Below are 20,047 nucleotides of genomic sequence, written 5' to 3'. Positions count from 1 at the left end.
GTTACTAACCTTTGGCACAATTGATTTGGGCCTCATCACTGAAGTCCCCACAGTCATTGTCACCATCACAGGCCCAATGGCCTGGGATACATCTGCCACTGGAGCATCTGAACTGATTATCAAGGCAGGAGTGAGCACAGCCAACTTCATCACTACCGTCCCCACAGTCGTCATCTGGAAAGAAGCTTCAACATAAATGTAGGGAAACCGACCCAGGGAGAAGTGTTTCCTTATAAAAATCAGGGTTTTTCTTCTACATACAGAATTTTCTTTTGTTATTGAAAAAGGAATGCCAAATCGGTGAGCAACATTTCCTATGAACGATGGGAGAATTATTTTGTTCTTTATACTGTTTCATTTCTGATTTGACATCAGCTATGAAACTAAAGGGAAAAAAACCTTGAATATTGAAGCTTAATTTCTATTTCACTCAGAACTGACTAACCACTAACTGAATGAATCTATGTAGCATGAAATAATTATAAAGTGGGAGGATGATTGGGACCATAAGAATTTTATGATATGATATAGCTCATAACATAATTATTTTGGAAAACTATTATTTTGAACTACAATATCTATGTGGCAGAATTTATCATTATATCTTCAGTTTAGTCCCTCATCCCCCATTCTCTACCATAAGGGCCACTGTGTCCCCTTCCTCCACTGGCTCCTAAATATGTATTCATACTGGAAAGTTGTTGCATACTATCATTAGCAATGATTTATGTTCTTTATAAACAATGATTGCAGAAGGGAAGGGAGAGGAATATAAAGTAGAAGTAGATTACACTGAAATCAATGGCTGAGAAAGCATCAATTTATATCTAATTCATTTATCTGTATTTGGCATAAGTTGGCATGAAAATAACATTGAATACAAGAAAAAATACATTTGAACATAAAAAGCAAGGTGACAGAATTGAGACCATCTGGATAATTATACAGTAATTTATAAACTACTCCATCATGGGTTATAGAGCATTTTTCATAAATATTTTGAGGAACATGAATGGTCCAAGTCATTTCCTCAACTGTCCCCCTTTACCTCATTGTCTGTAGATTAGACTGTGTCCAGCACAGTATCTGAAAGCAAATCCTTATCATATACCCATGGGACAAATACTGAGCTCCCTTATCCTTAATGCTAATCCCTATTGATGTGTCAGCTGTCCCCTCACCACTTGTTCTAGCCATTTGCTTGGCTCTTCAAGTTTCTCTTATAAACCACCTCTGAAGAATGGGAATCAGCACAAACAGCCAGGCCCCCAACCAAAGCAGTGCAGTACAGTGAATATTTGGTACTTGCCAGAGTCACAGTGCCATTTGCTGCTAATGCACCTTCCACTTTTGCATATAAATTGAGTTAGTGGCTCACAAGTTGGGAATTCTGTGAATGATATAAAAACATTCAATAGAAAATATATTAATGACTATGCTTGACTTAATTTGTATCTCATTTGCTAACTTGATCAGAGCTCTTCCTCTGTCTTCCACAAAAGGCATGGAGGAAACATTGGATAAACATATATAGTGACAGTAACTTCTTGAGGACAAAGAATACATATACTTTTAATATCTTTTAAATGAGTACTTTCCAGAGACGAGAAGCCAAGGAGAATCACTTGATGGATGGATGACTGTTTGGATTAATTATACTTCAAGTAAAACGAATAGATGTCAACTCCCTGTATCAAGGGACTCAATTGCCTTTCAAAGAAAAACAGCTCTCCTCTGGTGCTACAGTCATGTACTTACATTTTAAAAGAAAAAGGCCTTTTCTGAAGAGAGAGAGACAAAGTAGGAAAGTTACATCTAACTTTGCCTCTGAGAGATGTAAACATCACAACTTGAATGTAAAAACAAAACAAAAATGACTCAATAAAAATAGTTTAGTCGGTACTATATAATTGCAAAGGTTAAATTTCATGATTATCAAAGGCATGCCTTGAATATAAGTTTTAAAATAAATTTAACTGATTGAACACTGAAAAAAATGTAATTAGAGCCTAAGTATGATTCAAAGACATAAATAAAAAGGAGGAAATTACTGATAAGTAGATATAAGGTTATATCAAAGACTATCCATGAAGCAACCCAAAAATATTCTAACATACAAAATAGTAGTAGAAAGAAAAAATGAAAATGCCCAAAGATTTAATCGATACATCTAAAAGAGTTTTGTTTTGTTACATGACAAAGTAATGAAAACTTATGTTTTAGGAATCAACATGAATGTTGTGAAAATGTTTCCTTTCTTAGGTAAGTGATTTCAATGTTTAAAAGCTACACAGTAGACATGAATCTGGGACTTTAAACAAAGTATCAATGCAAGTTACTGTTCAAATGAGTAAACAACTAAATGCAGACTCTAAGGTATAATGAGATCTAATTTTTAAAAAAGGAACATTATATCTTTTTTGTGTCTATAACAGGTTAATTCACGTTTTAAAATCGTCCTTCTGTATATAGGAGCATATTAACCAACATCACAAGTTTTACAAGAAAAAGAATCACCCTAATTATTTGGAAATTTGGTATAAACTTCACCAGTTAGAAAGTTTTCCATGTAACCTTTAATACTTTTTTCTGTCTCTTGTAAGACTAAATTAAACAGCCAAAAAATCTAAAAAAAATTAGTTTACAAAAGGTAAAAAAAATCTAAAACATAAATAATACCATCTAATGCATCTTCAACCTCTAAGAAAATGAGTCATGCAATGTCTACCCAGAGTAACCACAAAATATGAGGTCTGTCCAGAAGGTATCCAGCCATGAAATATGAAAAATAGAGACATTTATTAAAGAAAATACAAGATACAAGAAACTTTATACACAGGAAAATGATACCTCAGTCCCCTTCAAAATAGGCACCTAGGGAGCTCACACAGTTCTCCCATTCACCATCAGCTGCCCTGTCATACTGTCCTGAATCTCACTGATGGTCTGAAACCTCTTCCCTTTCAAAGGTGATTTTATTTTTGGGAAAAGCCAAAAGTTGCAGGGTGCCAAATCTGCATTGTAGGTGGACTGAGTCACCTGAGTGATTTGATGTTTCACCAATAAACTCTGCGTGAAATGTAATACACGAAGGGGTGCATCATTGTGATGAAGCTGACAAATCACCAGTTACTTATAGGTGTGGCCTTCTGAATCATCAGAAAAGTTTCTGCAGAGAAATGTTCAAGCTTCATGCAATATTTGATGCAGATTCATTGACCTACTAACTCAGTCATTTTGAATGTGAAGGCCACACAGTTCACATGTTCACTCAATGGCATCTACCACCCCCACTGACTAGTACAGTGAAGTTGTCATTATTCACACATGTGCATTCTAGTCCAGTCTCCTTGGCTGCCAGGTTACATCAATGTGGTTCAAACCTTTTTCATTATATTGGACTTTTTCTGGGCAGACCTTGTACATATATGCCTATAATGTGTATGTGTTCTTTTTTTAATTTAATTTTTTTAGGGAGAGGAGGAGGGAGGGAGAAAGAGAGGGAGAGAAACATTAATGTGTAGTTTCCTCTAATGTGTCCCCTACTGAGAACCTGGTCTACAACCCAAACATGAGCCCTGACTGGGAATCGAACCAGTGACCCTTGGTTTGCAGGCCAGCATTCACTCCACTGAGCCACACCAGCCAGTGCAATAATGTGTATGTGTTCTTAAATAATTGCATTTACTTTTGGCCTTATTTTTTTATATAACATTTAGTTACATAATTTCTCTTGGTAACCTTGTTGTCTGAATTAGTTTATAGGACCAAAAGGCAAATTATATATTATATATATAAATATATATTTATATATTTATATTTATATAAATGATATACAATTTATATATAAATATAATATATTTATATTATATATAAATATAATATAATTTATGTATAAATTAATATACATAAATTATATATAAAAATTATATATAAGTATAATTACAATTATATAAATTATATATATATATTTTTAAAGGGACCTAAAAGGAATATAGGTCAAGTCACTAAAAAGAACAATGGCATTAGCCATGGCTGGTATGGCTCAGTTGGCTGGAGCCTCGTCTAAGGTTATAGGTTCAATTCCCCATCAGGGTACATGCTTAGGTTGCTGGTTTGGTCTCCTGTTGGGATGTGAAAGATGTTTCCCTCTCACACTGATGTTTCATATTTCTCGCTCACTCTCTCTCTTCCTCCCCTCCCCTCTCTCTAAAGTCAATGAGTATGTACTCAGGTGAAGATTTTAAAAAGTAAAAAAAAAAAAAGCATTAATTGAAGGGAAACATATAAAAGAATAAAGTTACAAATATTCCATTCCTATTCTGTTATCACTGTAATGTGATCTTGGGTAAATCACACAGCCTCTCTGGTCACAGGTTCTTGGTTTATAACACGATCTCTCGGTTCTTTTAAGTTCTAAAGATAAAGAAGTCAGAAGAAACATCATCGAGAAATGCACAACACCCTTAAAGCACTTAATGCAGAAAAAACAAACAAACAAAAAACTCCACCATGTGAATAACTGCTGGAATCATCACAGCATTTCGATAAAACACAATAACTGAATTTAAGAAAAAATAAAACAACTTGTAAATAAACAAATGCTAAAAATTATCTTTGGCTTTTCTCTGCTTAATAGTGTAGAAAATGGGCCATACACTTTATAAAGAGGTCCATCACAAATTTAATATAATATCGGGTCTCTCATTTTTCACTAATATTGGAAGATACTATTTCCAAAATTTGTTTATATCCTATCACTAGTGCATGGTGGTGATAGAGGAACTATATTTGATGACAATATACTTTTCCCCTAAAAATAAAACAAAACCAATGTTTTTAAAATAAATATAACATTTTCACTGTTCTTCTATATTAGCTTTAATTTAAAAGTTAAATATCATATCTAAATATTTCAGTTTGTTTCTGGATACTTGTTCTACTAAAATCCTGTTATGAATTCTTATACAGTAGTTGACAAAGACTTAAATGTTAAAATCTTTTCTTTCTTGACTTCACATAAATATTCTTTAGCTTTGGGTCTTCCCTGGGACACAAATTGCAGGACCCTTGAAAAGATTACCTGATTAACTCTGAAAAAGAAAAATTATGAACCAAAGTGGCTTACATTTTATCATATTACAATTACACCAAGAAAACTATATTTTATTTCTGTAGTTACTTCGACCTCATAGAATATTTAATATGGATTAATGGACTGTTAAAAACTCTTCTATTGTTGCAGGTAGTATGCTCAATTTGTCTGTTATGTCTTTCACTTAAAATTTATTGCCAGGTTATATGTATGTTATTATGTAAATTACAACAATTCCCTCCCTCTCTCAAGAGCAGTCATGGTTGGTTTAGTACTTATATTTATCTAGTATACAGAGCTTAGAGGAATGTTTCCCAGTGAGGCTGTTTTCAGATCCAATTTATGTTTGTTTCCTGTCACAGGTATTTTAAACCCAGGGAATTTTCTTAATTATTCCTTCTCCTTGACTACAAAATGGATATTTCTAAGTAGCTTATTACTGAAGTCTCAAAATACAGTTATCATGGATTTGTTTGAGAGTATTAGTTCACATCCTATATACTGATGAATTTAACCTTTGTGATTAAGTATGCAAAAAATATATAGAAAATTCAAGTTAAAATATATGGCAAGATAAGAACATTATAGGGATTCAGTGTTAGAAGAGTGTTATCTAAACCTGACAGAGACCATATATATTATGTATTATTACTTATTCAATATGAGGTGCTAGACTAGTTACATATGTACACTACCTATATTCTTCCCAACAGCCCTGAAATTGTTATTGCTAACCCCAATTTACAGAAGGAGACAACATTAATTGTCTGAGAACACATTGCATTACCACCAACTGTCAGAGTAAAGTCTGAATACTATGCAGACTGATTCCAAAATATATTATTTTTTTTTCTTTATACTGCGTTGATCATACCAATACCTTAAAAAAAAGATAGCATAGACAAATTTTGGGAAAGATGAAAAATTTAATTCTTCTTTCTATGCTTTCCATTAAACTCTAGTTCTTATTTTTTATCTATTTAGTATATATAATTAAATATAGTTATGGGAAATAACACATTTTAAAATTACACAAATTATAAGAATATATCCTTTGAGAAAATATGTGTAGAATTTCTTGATACTGATACTAGTTATGGCTGCTAATAATTGCTACTTACACAGGACAATCTTCAAAAAATCCAGTAGAGTAAATACACTTTGGAGAAAACCATAAGGGAACAGTGTACTATAAATTGTCTTCATTTTTCTGATATTTCATTTTCATTACATAAAACCTTATTTTATATATCACATGTAATGGGAATAGGTTTTGTAAATAAGCAAACCTGAGTTCAAATCCTGCCTTTACTATTAATTAATGTGTAACCTTGTGCAGTTGCTTAACATCTCTAACTTCAGATTCCCACTTTGTAAAATAGAGTAAAACACCACTTCAACCTTCTGTTCACTCAAAATATTTTGAGAACTTTACACAAGACAGAGTTCTAAGTCTTAGAAATAATATCACTCAGAATAAATAGGAGGAGGAAGATGGCGGCAAGGTAGGAGGGAGCAGATTCCCCTTTTTCCTACACACAGGAGAGAAACCTTGCTTATCTATGGAGGAACAGAACAAACAACCAACAGTACCCCAACATGTATGAAAGTAGGAGACCAAAAGTGGTAGCAGACACTGAAAAACCAGATGGTAAGGAGAATGCTTCAGGACAATAAGGTCCCAGGGACCAGCTCGTGGACCAGGGCAGATGCAGCCCCAGGCCTGACTCCCACCACCACAGGGCCCTTGGTAGAGAACTGGATCAACTGCTCCCTCTCCTGCCAAACAAGGTTTAAGCAGCACTGAGAGAGACCTGGTTGCTTGAAGTCACAGAGAGGGGGATAATGACTAAGTGGCAAACACACAGGGGCTGTGTGCACCCACAGAGTCTGTGAATGCTGGTTGGGGATTGTTGAGAGTCATACAGTGATGGGCCCTCACCCCAATAGTCCCCAGTCTGGCTGGAGAATTGGGCTGTGTGAGAGGTCAGGCCACTGTACCAAGCTACAGGCTTGAGTAGGAGGAATTTCTCAGAAAGAAAAAGTGAAAAGAGAGACATTGTTTGGGGAATTTTCCTGCAGTGGCTGCTAGGGCTACCTCCCCACCCAGTTGGGCAGCAATCCCAAGGTTGAGCAGAAAGCCTTATATATCCCCATAGCACTGGGAAGGGTGCATGCCCAACCCATGGGACCAAGGTAGCCTGGCCAAGCACGCATGCACCCACATCCCAACCCACACCGGTAACCTTGGGAAAAGCACACTCTGAGGAAGACTTGGATCCCACACCCAAGGTGCTGGGGAGAGGTCCCAGGCTAGCTCTGGGGAGAGTGTGAGTGCAGATCAGGAAGGGAAGAAAGCCATACCAATTGCTCTTCAGCCTGCTGCTGCCAACAAAACCAGAAAAATTGGTTTGGCCAGTTGGAAAACAACAAGAGGTTCTCTTTTTTTCCCTTTCTTTAAGTAATTTTTTATTTTTTAATTTTTATTTTATTTTATTTTTTGAAAATTTATTTATTTATTTTTTTAGAGAGGGAAGGGAGAGAGAAAGAGATTGAGAGAGAAACATCAATGTGCAGTTGCTGGGAGCTGTGGCCTGCAACCCAGGCATGTGCCCTGACTGGGAATAGAACCTGCAATGCTTTGGTTCGCAGCCCATGCTCAATCCATTTAGCTACACCAGCAGGGGCAAATTTTTATTATTTTTTTTCCTTTCAATTCCTTTTTCCTCTCTTTTCTTCTGTTATTTAATTCCTTCTTCCTTTTTTTCCAATTTTATCTCCTCTTCCTTCCTTCTGTTGTTTTTTTTTTTAATAACCACAAGTGAGACAAAAAACAAAACAAAACAAAAACAAAACAAAACAAAACAAAACCGTGGAACTGTGAAAAGACCAGAGTTGGACCCAAAGAGGTGGCATCCCAACAGCTGAGACAGTGAGACAAATTTCACTTTGCTATTACAAAGAAACTGCAAGTTAGTGCATATTTGTATTACTATTTTTCATTATTCTTACATCTTTTTAAATAGTATTTTTGTATTCCTCTTCTTTCTGTATAGTCTGCTTTGCTAGGCTGGTTATATTGTATTGTTTAACAGGTTTCCCCTGATATCTCTTTCATAATGTATTGCTAATTTACTGTCCCTCACTTCATTTGTGTCCCATTAGCACACTAATCAAGGTCCTATACTCCCTATTCTTGTTATCTAGATCACATAGATTCTGTCATATGATTGTTGCTCTATTATTGTAAATAATAGCCATTCCATACAGTTGTAAATACTTAACAACATCCCTCCCAAATCTTAGTCCATTTCAGTTTCCTGAATTTTATTACTGTAGTGGTTAACTCTATTCTCTCACACACTATACCTATTTACTATCATTTACTCTCCCCCTACCCCAGATTTGGACCTCCCACAATCTCACTGCTTTCTAGATGCACTTCACAATCCTTCACTCCCCAACAAGAGTATACTCTTCTTTCCATTCTCTCTAAAAAGTGGCCAGTGGGGTGGAAGATCATAGTTAACACTATACATAGTCAAAGGATCTCCTATCTCTTCTCTACTGGCTGATACTGTAAATATCATAGAATACTTTCTTGCTATCTTAAACCATTTCGCCTTCCCCCTCAAACTGATCACAAAAAAAGAGTAGGTGGAAGTGGTGAACACCAGGGCACTAACTGGAAGAGGAAACCCAACAACAAAGGAATCATCAAGAGGTAACAAGAGAAGAAGCTGAAGGAGGGAGTGGAAACCACCCAAACCTCAATCCAGGACCTATCTGGAAATACAACTAAATAGTGGAGACACTACCCAGTACAAACAACTGAACAAGAGCAAGAGAGAATCCTCAAAAACCTTATACACACAGAAGAACCAGCTTCAACATAACCTGCCCTCAATAGCACAACAAAATACAAGAGGTGGTAGACACAGCGACCCTCCGTTAATCAGCTAGTGGGAAGGACCCACCAAAGAAAGACCTAAAAACAATCAAAACACAAAGAAAGACACAGAGCCAACTTAAACAACAGCTAAGACTAGTGAGCTCAGGAGATCAAGGAGACCACACCACTGAATCTCACAGGTATTCTACTACAGAAGTTCATACCATAAACCCAGGGTGTCAGAACAGATTAATTTAAGAAGCTGAGGCTAACAAGGAGAGTCTCATGAACAATGGGAAGACAAAGAAACAATACCCAAATGAAAGGAAAGAAGGAGGCCTCAGAAAGAATGCTAAATGAAATAGAGGCAACTCAACTATCGGATAGTGAGTACAAAGGAATGGTTATCAGGAAATTCAATGAGCTCACAATGAATTACCAGAGACTACAGGGAAGCTACAATGAACTCACTGCAAACTATGTCAACATGAAAAAAGAAATAGAAACTATCAACAAGAGCCAAGAGGAAATAAAGAACACAATTTCTGAATTAAAGAACACAGTAGAAGGAATCAAAAACAGGATCTATGAAGCAGAAGATCGGATCAGCGAGTTGGATGACAAAGTAGAAAAAAACACCCAGAAAGAGCAAGAAAAGGAAAAGAAACTCAGAGGAATGAAGAGGGATTAAGAGAAATGAAAGACAGTACAAAACATAGTAATATCCATAAAATAGGGATACCAGAAGGAGAAGAAGAAAAGCAAGGGATAGAAAACCTATTTGAAAAAGTAATGAGGGAAAACGTCCCTAATTTGATGAGAGAAAAAGTCATACAAATCCAGGAAACACAGAGAGTCCCAATCAAGAGGAACCCAAAGAGGCCCACTTCAAGACACATCATAATTAAAATGCCAAAATTCAAGATGAAAAGAGACCCTTAAAGGCAGCAAGGGGGAAACAGGAAGTAACATACTAGGGAGCCCTGACAAGGTTAGCAGCTGACTTTCCAATGGAAATGCTCCAAGCCAGAAGAGAATGGCAAGAACTATTCCAAGTAATGAGAACCAGAGGTCTGCAACCAAGGCTACTTTACCCAGAAAGGCTCTCAGTCAAGATAGAAGGCCAAATAAGAAGCTTCCCCACACAAAATGATTCTAAAAGAATACACCTCCACCAAACCAGCTCTTCAAGAGATGCTAAAGGGACTGATCTAAGGAAAGGAAGGAAAAGAGAGAAACAGAGAGAAACACAGGTATGAAAATGGTGATGACTAACTACCTACCAATAATAAACTTAAATGTTAACAGATTAAATGCTCCAGTCAAAAAACATAGAATAGCTGAATGGATAAGAAAGCATGACCCACATATATGCTGCCTACAAGAGACCCACCTCAGGACAAAAGACCTACACAGACTGAAAGTGAAGGGCTGGATACAAATTTTCCAAGCAAAAGAACAGGAAAAAAAGCCAAGGTAGCAATACTCATATCAGACAAAATAGACTTCCAAAGAAGGGCCATAAAGAGAGACCCAGAAGGTCACTGCATAATACTCAAGGGAAGAATCCACCAAGAAGACGTGAACATTGTAAATATATATGCACCCACCATAGGAGCACCCAAATGCATAAAGAAAATCTTAGAGGACTTCAAGAAAAATATTGACAGCAACACAATTGTAGTGGGGGATTTTAACACCACACTGTCAAAAATGGGGAGATCTTCCACACAAAATATCAACAAAGATATTGTGGCATTGAACAATGCCCTAGATAAAATGACTTAACTGATATATATATATATATAGAGAGAGAGAGAGCCCTTCATCCCAAAGTAGCTAAATACACATTCTTTTCAAATGCACATGGAACATTTTCAAAGATAGACCACATGATAGGACACAAAACCAGCCTCAACAAATTCAAGAAAATGGAAATCATACCAAGCATTTCCTCTGACCACAAGGGACTGAAACTAGAAACCAACCCCAAGGGGAAAAACCCAAAACACTCAAAATCACGGAGATTGAATGATATGCTATTAAACAATGAATTGCTCAAGAATGAAATCAGGGAAGAGATCAAAAAGTTTCTGGAAACAAATGAAAATGAACTCATAACAAACCAAAATTTATGGGACACAGCCAAGGTAGTCCTGAGAGGGAAGTTCATAGCAATACAGGCCCACCTAAAAAAATTAGAAACATTTCAAACAAACAACCTACCCCTACCCCTAGAATAACTCTAGAAACAACAACAAAGATAGCCTAGAGAAAGTAGAAGATAAGAAATAACCAAGATCAGAGGAGAATTAAATGACATAGAGACTAAAAGCACAATTCTAAGGATTAATGAATCCAGGAGCTGCTTCTTTGAAAAGATAAACAAAATCAACAAGCTTTCAAGCAGACTCATCAAGAGAAAAAGAGAGAAAAACCAAATAAACACAATCAGAGATGAAAGAGGAGAGATTACAACAAATACCACAGAAATACAAAGCAGTGTAAGAAATTACTACAAAGAACTGTATGCCAAGAAATTTGAAAATCTAGGTGAAATGGACAAATTTCTAGAAAAATATAATCTTACAAAACTCAATGAAAAAGAAGCAGAAAGCCTGAACAAACCAATAACAGCAAAAGAAATTGAAGCAGTAATCAAAAAACTCCCAACACACAAAAGCCCTGGACCAGATGGTTTCACAGGAGAATTCTATAAAGCATTTAGGGAAGAGCTAACCCCTATTCTTCACAGACTATTCCAAAAATTCTAAAATGATGGAAGACTCCCAAACTCTTTTTATGAAGCTAGCATCATCCTAATTCCAAAATGAGATAAAGACACAACAAAGAAAGAAAACTTTATGCCAATATCACTGATTAACATAGATGCTAAAATCCTCACCAAAGTCTTGGCAAACAGCATCCAACAATACATTAAAAAGATCATACACAATGACCAAGTGGGATTCACCCCAGGGATGGAAGGATGGTACAATATTGGCAAATCAGTAAATGCAATACATCACACAAACAGAAGCAAGACAAAAAGCACATGAACATGTCAATAGATGCAGAAAAAGCATTTGATAAGGTACAGCACCCATTTATGATTAAAACACTCAGCAAAGTGGCAATAGAGGGAGAATTCCTGAACCTGATAAAGGCCATATAAGAGACACCTACAGCCAACATTATACTCAATGGGCAAAAATTAAAATCTTTTCCACTAAGATCAGGAACAAGACAAGGTTGCCCAGTTTAACCACTTCTATTCAACATAGTATTGGAAGTTTTAGCCACGGTGAACAGACAAGAAACAGAAATTAAAGGCATCTAAATTGGAAAGGAGGAAACAAAATTGTCACTGTTTGCAGATGATATGATAGTGTGCATAGAAAATCCTATAGGCTTGGCCAAAAATCTGCTTGACCTAATAAATGAGTGTGGCAAAACAGTGGGATACAAAGTCAATAAACAGAAATCAAAGGCATTTTTGTACACGAACAATGAAAGAGCAGAGGCAGAAATCAAGATAAAAATCCCATTCAATATAGTAAAAAGAAAAATAAAATACCTAGGAATAAACCTAACCAAAGATGTAAAAGACCTGTATGCAGAAAACTACACAATACTGAGGAAAGAAATCAAGGAAGAAAGAAACAAATGAAAACATATACTGTGTTCTTAGATTGAAAGAATTAACATCATCAGAATGTCCATACTACCCAAAGCAATGTATAGGTTCAGTGCAATACCTATTAAAGGACCAATAACATATTTCACGACGTAGAACAAACACTTCAAAAATTTATATGGAACCATAAAAGACCCCGAATAGCTGCTGCAATTTTGAGAAAGAAGAGTAAAGTAGGGGGATCACAATACCTGACACTAAACACAATACCTGACACCTGACACTAAATACATTACAAGTCAACCGTAATCAAAACAGCCTGGTCCTTGCATACAAACAGGCACATGGACCAATGGAACAGAACAGAGAGCCCAGAAGTAAACCCAAGTCTCTATGGTCAATTAATATTTGATAAAGGGGGCAGCAACATAAAATGGAGTAAAAATAGCCTCTTCAACAAATGGTGTTGGGAGAACTGGACAGCTATATGCAAAAGATGAAACTCTGAAATTCGAGCACCAACTTACACCATACACAAAAATAAATTCAAGGTGGATAAAAGATTTAAATATAAGCCATGACACTGTTAAAGTCCTAGAGAAGAACATAGGCAGGAAAATCTCAGATATTTCACACAGAAACTCTTTTACTGATATGTCGTCTAGAGCAAGGGACATAAAGGAAAGAATAAACAAATAGGATCTCATCAAAATAAAAAGCTTCTGCACAGTTAAAGGAAATGGTATTAAAATAAAAAGAGAACCAACTCTATGGGAAAACATATTTGCTAATGATACCTCAGACAAGGGTTTAATCTCCAAAATATATAAAGAACTTACACAACTCCACTCTAAGAAGACAAGCAACCCAATTAAAGAATGGGCAAGGACTTGAGCAGACACTTCTCCAAAGAGGATGTACAGAGGATCCAGAGACACATGAAAAGATGCTCAATATTGCTAGCTATCAGAGAGATACAAATTAAAACCACAATGAGATACCATTTCACACCAGTCAGAATGGCCATCATAAACAAAGTAACAAACAACAAGTGTTGGAGAGGTTGTGGAGAAAAGGGGACCCTGATGCACTGTTGGTGGGACTGCAGACTGGTACAACCACTATGGAAAGCAGTATGGAACTTCCTCAGAAAACTAAAAATGGATCTGCCTTTTGACCCTGTGATTCCACTGCTGGGACTATATCCTAAGAACACTAAAACACCAATACAAAAGAACCTATGCACCCCAATGTTCATAGCAGCACAATTTACAATAGCCAAGTGTTGGAAGCAACCCAAGTGCCCATCAGTAAATGAATGGATCAAAAAAAACTATGGTACATTATAATGGAATCCTATGCAGCAGAAAGAAAGAAGGAGCTCCTACCCTTTGCAACAGCATGGATGCAACTGGAAAGCATTATGCTAAGTGAAATAAGCCAAGCAGTGAAAGACAAATACCATATGATCTCAATTTTAACAGAAACCTAAACAACAAAGCAAACAAACAAGGAAAATATAACCAAAGACACTGAAATCGAGAACAGGCTGACAGTGACCAGTGGGGTGAGGGGAGGGAATTTCAGTGGAAAAGGAGAAGGGTTTACAGGGACAAGTATAAAGTACACATGGGCAAAAACTGGTGGGGATGGAAATGGGAGGGAGGTGGGGAGGACTGGGGGGTGGGATGGGATGGGAGTAAAAGACAGAAAACTACATGAACAACAATTAAAATAAAATTATAAAACAAACAAACAAAAAGAATAAATAAATGAACAGCATAATATTAGACTCTGGGAATACAACATTCAACATCTTTCTCAGAGTGTTTACATCTTGTAGAAAAAATTTTTAACAAAATTAAACACGTGACTTCAATAAATCTCTATAAATATTATGATATAGGCAGTAGAAGGTATTATTAAAAAACAAGAAGTGTCTAAGTTTAGATATTTTGCTGTAAAGGAAGTTATATGCAAGTTGATATAAATGGTATATTCAAGTTAAATCAGAAAATACAGGAGAGGATGAAATATTTTCAAAATATTCCTGAAAGATGCCTTCCTGAAGGCCCACAGGTCAGAATACATAAAATGTTTGAGAAACTGCAAGAATTTCAGAATTGTTGCAGTAATATGTAAAGTAGAAGTTGTAAAGGTTTTGGAAATATTAACTATTATATATTATATAAAACAAAGTCCTGGAAATAAAAGGATCCAGAAGGTATGTAGAATGAGACTAATAGAAGAGTTAGAAAAAAAATGTTGAGTAGCTCAGGCAATATGGCAGACAAATGAGAAATGCTAAGCAAAGTAACAACTAAACATTTTAATACATAGGTCAATGTGTAAGAAAACTATACATTTTCAGAGTCCCGAAATGAAGAGGGTTCTGGAAGCTAGAGCACTTGGTGAACTATAAATGCTGTGTGGATGTAGATGTGTATGTGGATGTGTGGGGGTGGGGGAGGGTACAGTTTTGTCTTCAAGGGCTATAGAAGAAAGCTGAATCTATAATCCAGATGTTTGTGTTTTAATGTCATTGATGGGCAGGTCACACATCTTTAGTTTCAGAGAAAGTGTGTATCCCAGAAAAAATCCAGGACCTTTAGAAGCTAAATAAAACCTTCAGTGCAAAAGTGGAATAGACAATATTCTCCTCCTCCTTCCAGTACAAAGAAGGGTCTCTGCCTGGACTGTAAGTGGAAAAAATATATATAGCTCATCCCACCATCCTGAAAATCTAAAAACATCATTTCCAACTTATAACTTTTCAACTTAATGATGATGTAAAAGTGATATGGAGTCAGAAACCATAATCTGAATTTTGATCCTTTCCTGGGCTACCAATGTGCTGTATGATACTCTCATGATGCAGCTCCCAGTCAGCCATGTAGTCCTGAGGGCAAGTAGCTAATGCTCCACAGCATATCCATTGTGTTAGGAGATTTTGCCAACCTGTAGGCTAATGTAAACATTCTAAGTATGTTTAAGGTAAGCTATGATGTTAAGTAGATGAGTGGTATCATAGTGGTATGAAGTGGTATGCACTTTTGGCTTATGATACTATCAATTTATGATGGATTTATCAAGGTGTAACCCCACTATGAGCTGAGGAGCACATGTAATTGTGAGAATGCATCACAAACTCTACTTTCCATAGTTGGAAAACCTTCCTTAAGTAAAAATGCCAAAGTGAAAATTATTTCAGGATATGTAATATTTTAGAGGATTGGGACAGTGGTCAGGGAAGATGTGACTTCAAAATAAGACTCATACGATTTCCACAGGACCAAAATAGAAACATAGAAGATAGAGTCAATTTAAAAAAAAAGTAAAAGACAAAAATCTGGTAACATTCAGCAGATCTAACAAATGCCAGTATTACCTTTATAAGATCTTCAGATATTGTAAAAATAAATGGTAGAAGCTATTCTTTGAAGTAAGATGGACACTGTGAAGTAGGTGTCATATGTATTTAAAAGACAGATATAAAAATAAAGTCCATGTAAAAGACAGCCCAATAAAATAGAGATAGGCTTGAAAAAGAACCAAGCAGAACATTTAGAAATGAAACTCTGTATCTTGGCATTTCAAACTGCATGGACAAGTTAAATTATAAATTATTACTCAAGATAATTACTAAATTAGAAGACAAATCTGAATGACTCTTTGTCATTTCAAATCAAATATTTAAGATTATCTTAAGATTAAGATTCATGGAAAATAAACCAAAAAGATCAAACATAAATCTGACAGTTCCAAAAACATGGAAAGAAAATAATGAAGATAGACAATATTCCAAATGCTTTTATAGAGTTTTCCAGAATTTATCAGAGATATACCTTTAGATTTAGGAAGCATAATTTCTCTCAAGGTAAGCAAAAATAAATTCACATATTGAAACACTGTAGTGAAATATCAGAATGCCAAAAGGACATTTATAAAACCTAAGTTAGCCTGTACATTGTTTATTGAACTTATACAATTGAAAATATGTATATGTACCTTTTTTCCTCTTCAAATGAATAAATAGAAAGAACCTTGCAGAAAGTAATGTACTCCCTCTTACAAAGAAAATCATAAAATAAGAAATATATATTCAAGGATTAGACAGAGACAGAAGAGCCTGAAAAATGTAGAAGGGGAACCAAGAAACAGCTTGTCACTGAACACAATAGGAGGAAGTGCTTCAAGGAGACACTCAACAGTAGTGAAGACTGCTCAGATAACACTAGGTACACAGTGAAGTGTACTACCCAGATTTTCTCTTTTAAAAATAGCCCTTATGAGCTTAGAAAAGACAGTTTTGGTGGAATGGTTTGGGGGAGAAAATAAGTTTCCATTCTCTACCAGGGGTGTCCAACCTGGTGGCCATGGGCCACATGTGGCCCAGAATGGCAATGAATGCAGCCCAGAACAAAATTGTAAATTTACTTAAAATATTGTGAGATTTTTCTGTGGTTTTGTGTCACAATGCCACATAATCACAAAATAACAGAGGCCCAAGACAACTCTTCTTCTTCCAGTGTGGCCAGAGAGGCAAAAAGTTTGGACACACCTGTGTAGACTGAGTAGAAGATAGATACATAAATTTTATACAACTTCTCTAAGAAATTTGACTGTGAGAGAGTAAAAATTAATGTCATAGCTGATAAGAAATATGGGATAAAAAATTTTTAAATTGTTATGTTGGTGGTAAACTTTCTTAACAAGTTGAAAGTCTCATATTCGCAAATATTAATGGGAAGAAACAAGTGAGTGAAAATAAAAATATAGGAGCAATAAAAGCTACATTCCCTGTGTTTACACATTTTAGGGCAGCAGAAAATTTTCAAAGACTAGATTCATATCTAAAAGTAGTAAGTATCCTTGGCAATCAAAATAATACTAAAATAAATTGTGTATTCAATTTAAACCTAAGGTTAATATTAAACAATGAATCTAGATTTTTTTCACTCCAATAAATGATTAGAAAAAGTAGTATCTTTAGTAAAGTAGAATGCCCAGTGAAATGTGCCATAAGAAATCAACAAAGAATACTTGACATAGAGTTTTTATCAAACCCAAACTATTTAAATGTATTTCAGGTAAATTAATTTTGCTATTTATTTTAAGGCTATTTTTCAGAAAATGATGATCTTTTGTATGTTTGTGTGTGTATTTATAATATTACATCCTTCAAGAGAAATAAATAAAATAAATTTTATATTGATATGACAAACTTTAAAAACTATATGTTACATGGTATTTGTCATATTTTTTTTCATTCTGATCCATACTCAGGGATTAGTAATTGTCGCACCAGGTAGGCACAAGGAATAGACTCTTTAGGGCCATGAAATAGAATCAGGTTGCCAGGGATAATTTTTGTTTGCTTTATTTTTACCATTTAAAAATTAGTACATTATTAAGAGTATTTTTAAAGGTTTTATCTATCTATCCATCTAATTTTAGAGAGGGGGGAGGGAAGGAAGAAAGAACGCCAAAAATAGTTATGGGTTTCCTCTCATATGCACCCCTATGGGAGATCAAACCACAACCCAGGCACGTGCCATGACCAGTAATCAAACTGGTGACCTTTCACTTTGTGGGAAGAGGCGGAACGAACTGAGTCACACAACTCAGGGCCGATAAGAGTAATTTTTAACAAATTTCTTATCCTCATTGGCTTTTAGTGCAAATGTTATATTTTAGGATTCCTTGTCCCCACTTCTGTTGATTCCCATTCACAATTGTGATATAAATATGTTTCATAAGCATATCTCATTTATAACTAGATATATAACATTTGGATTTTACATATATTATCTCATCTGATCCTGATTTGGATGTATAAATATGTACATATAATATAGGTATATATGTATGTGTATATTTTTATATACAATGCTGCTGAAAAATCCAAAAAAATCATGTTTACTCTCAAACGAAATTTAAAGCAATGCATTCTAGTTCACACCAGAGAGACAGTAAGAATTATTATTGCCCAGTGGCTGTGATCCAGCAAATTATTGTGGTAGGGCAGAACTCTAGACATGATACAAAAGCAAAAGAATCTCAGTAAACCAAAGACCTAATAGAGAGATTAGGTAAGAAGTTGACATGGAACCAGGTACTAAATGATAGATATTAGGAGAGTTTTTCACAAACCTGGATGCATATTAGAATCACCTGAACAGCTTCTGAAACTATCTATACCTCAGTCTTTACTATAATTCAATTGGTGGTATGAGGCATAATAAAGTTCCCCACGTGTGGTGGGTTGAATTATATGTATCAAAAAAGATATGACTAAACCCCGGTACCTGTGAATGTGACCTTATTTAGAGAAAGGGTCTTGGCAGATATAATTAAATTAAGGGTCACAAAATGAGATCACCCTGGTTTAAGGGTGGGCCTGAAATCTAATGACCAGGTCTTATAACATAAAGAAGAGGGGATTTGACAGAGACACAGGGAAGAAAGCCATGTAAATACAGAGACCAGGGCTTTGAGTCATGACGCCACAGGCAAGAAGCTGCAGGAGCCAACAGAAGCTGAACAGTCATAGAAAATTCTCCCCAGAGCTTTCACAGAAGCCCACTGACACCTGGTTTTTGAATTTCTGGGCATCACACACAGACAGTAAAATTTTGTTGTTTTAAGCCATCACATTTGTGGTAATTTTTTAAAGCAGTCCTAACAAATACTAATTTGTAGGGAATGTTGAAAAAACAGTTTAAATCATGTGGTCTTGTTTTAGGGTAAGAATCACATGAGTTGCTTTTCCCAAAATACAGATTCCTGAACTCTATCTAAGGCCTAATGAATGGGGGTCTGTGGAGGAGCATTGGAACCTGGGGACCGTTATCAGTAACATGAACATCAGGCGATTCCTACCCTCAAGCAAGAAGTTGGGGAAATGCTGAGTTAGGTGAAGGAACTAAAAGCTGTTTTAATAATTTATGTATGTGGCTTTCCATATATTTTGCCAGGGTTTGCTGAATGTCCCACTTTTCTGCAGAAAAAGCCTAATTAATCAAATATATACAAGAGCCCTCTATAACCAAATATAAATGTAAAAGCATGCCACATACCTATAGAATAATATGAAGACAACTGAACAGTAGCCTTTATAACCACTTTTGAATGAAAGCATAATAATGGTTTAATATGAAGGTATGAAAAAATTAAAAAGACTATCTGGGATACAAAGCATTAATCTGCATGGCTGAGACAAGAAAAATAGTTTCTCAGTTTCTTTGGTTTATATCATTTTAATAAAAATAATTGATATTGGAGAATAAAAAATAATAAGGTTTGAGAGAAAATTAAAGCTCTAAGTCAAAGTAGAGAAAAACTAAGCACTTAATCGCTAAAAATGAGTTTATCTTCATAGTCAGACAACTTATCAAACAAGTAATGAAACATCAAAACATTT

General features: G+C 35.4%; 1 protein-coding gene across 1 annotated transcript in view; it reads right to left on the bottom strand.

Moving 5' to 3' along the window:
* The window catches only part of LRP1B (LDL receptor related protein 1B), a 1,792,671-nt gene that overhangs the window by 677,418 nt on the left and 1,095,206 nt on the right, over positions 1–20,047 (bottom strand). Inside the window, exons 19-20 of the mRNA XM_036023545.1 lie at positions 1,310–1,390; positions 10–174 (exon numbers count right to left, since the gene is read on the bottom strand). Of these exons, the coding sequence (XP_035879438.1) occupies positions 10–174; positions 1,310–1,390 (246 nt within the window). The remainder of the gene's footprint in view (positions 1–9; positions 175–1,309; positions 1,391–20,047) is intronic.

This window comes from Phyllostomus discolor, chromosome 4 (assembly GCF_004126475.2).
Source record: "Phyllostomus discolor isolate MPI-MPIP mPhyDis1 chromosome 4, mPhyDis1.pri.v3, whole genome shotgun sequence".
NCBI lineage: Eukaryota > Metazoa > Chordata > Mammalia > Chiroptera > Phyllostomidae > Phyllostomus > Phyllostomus discolor.
The sequence above is the reverse complement of the archived record's forward strand: the minus strand, read 5'-3'. Positions and strand labels throughout refer to the sequence as shown.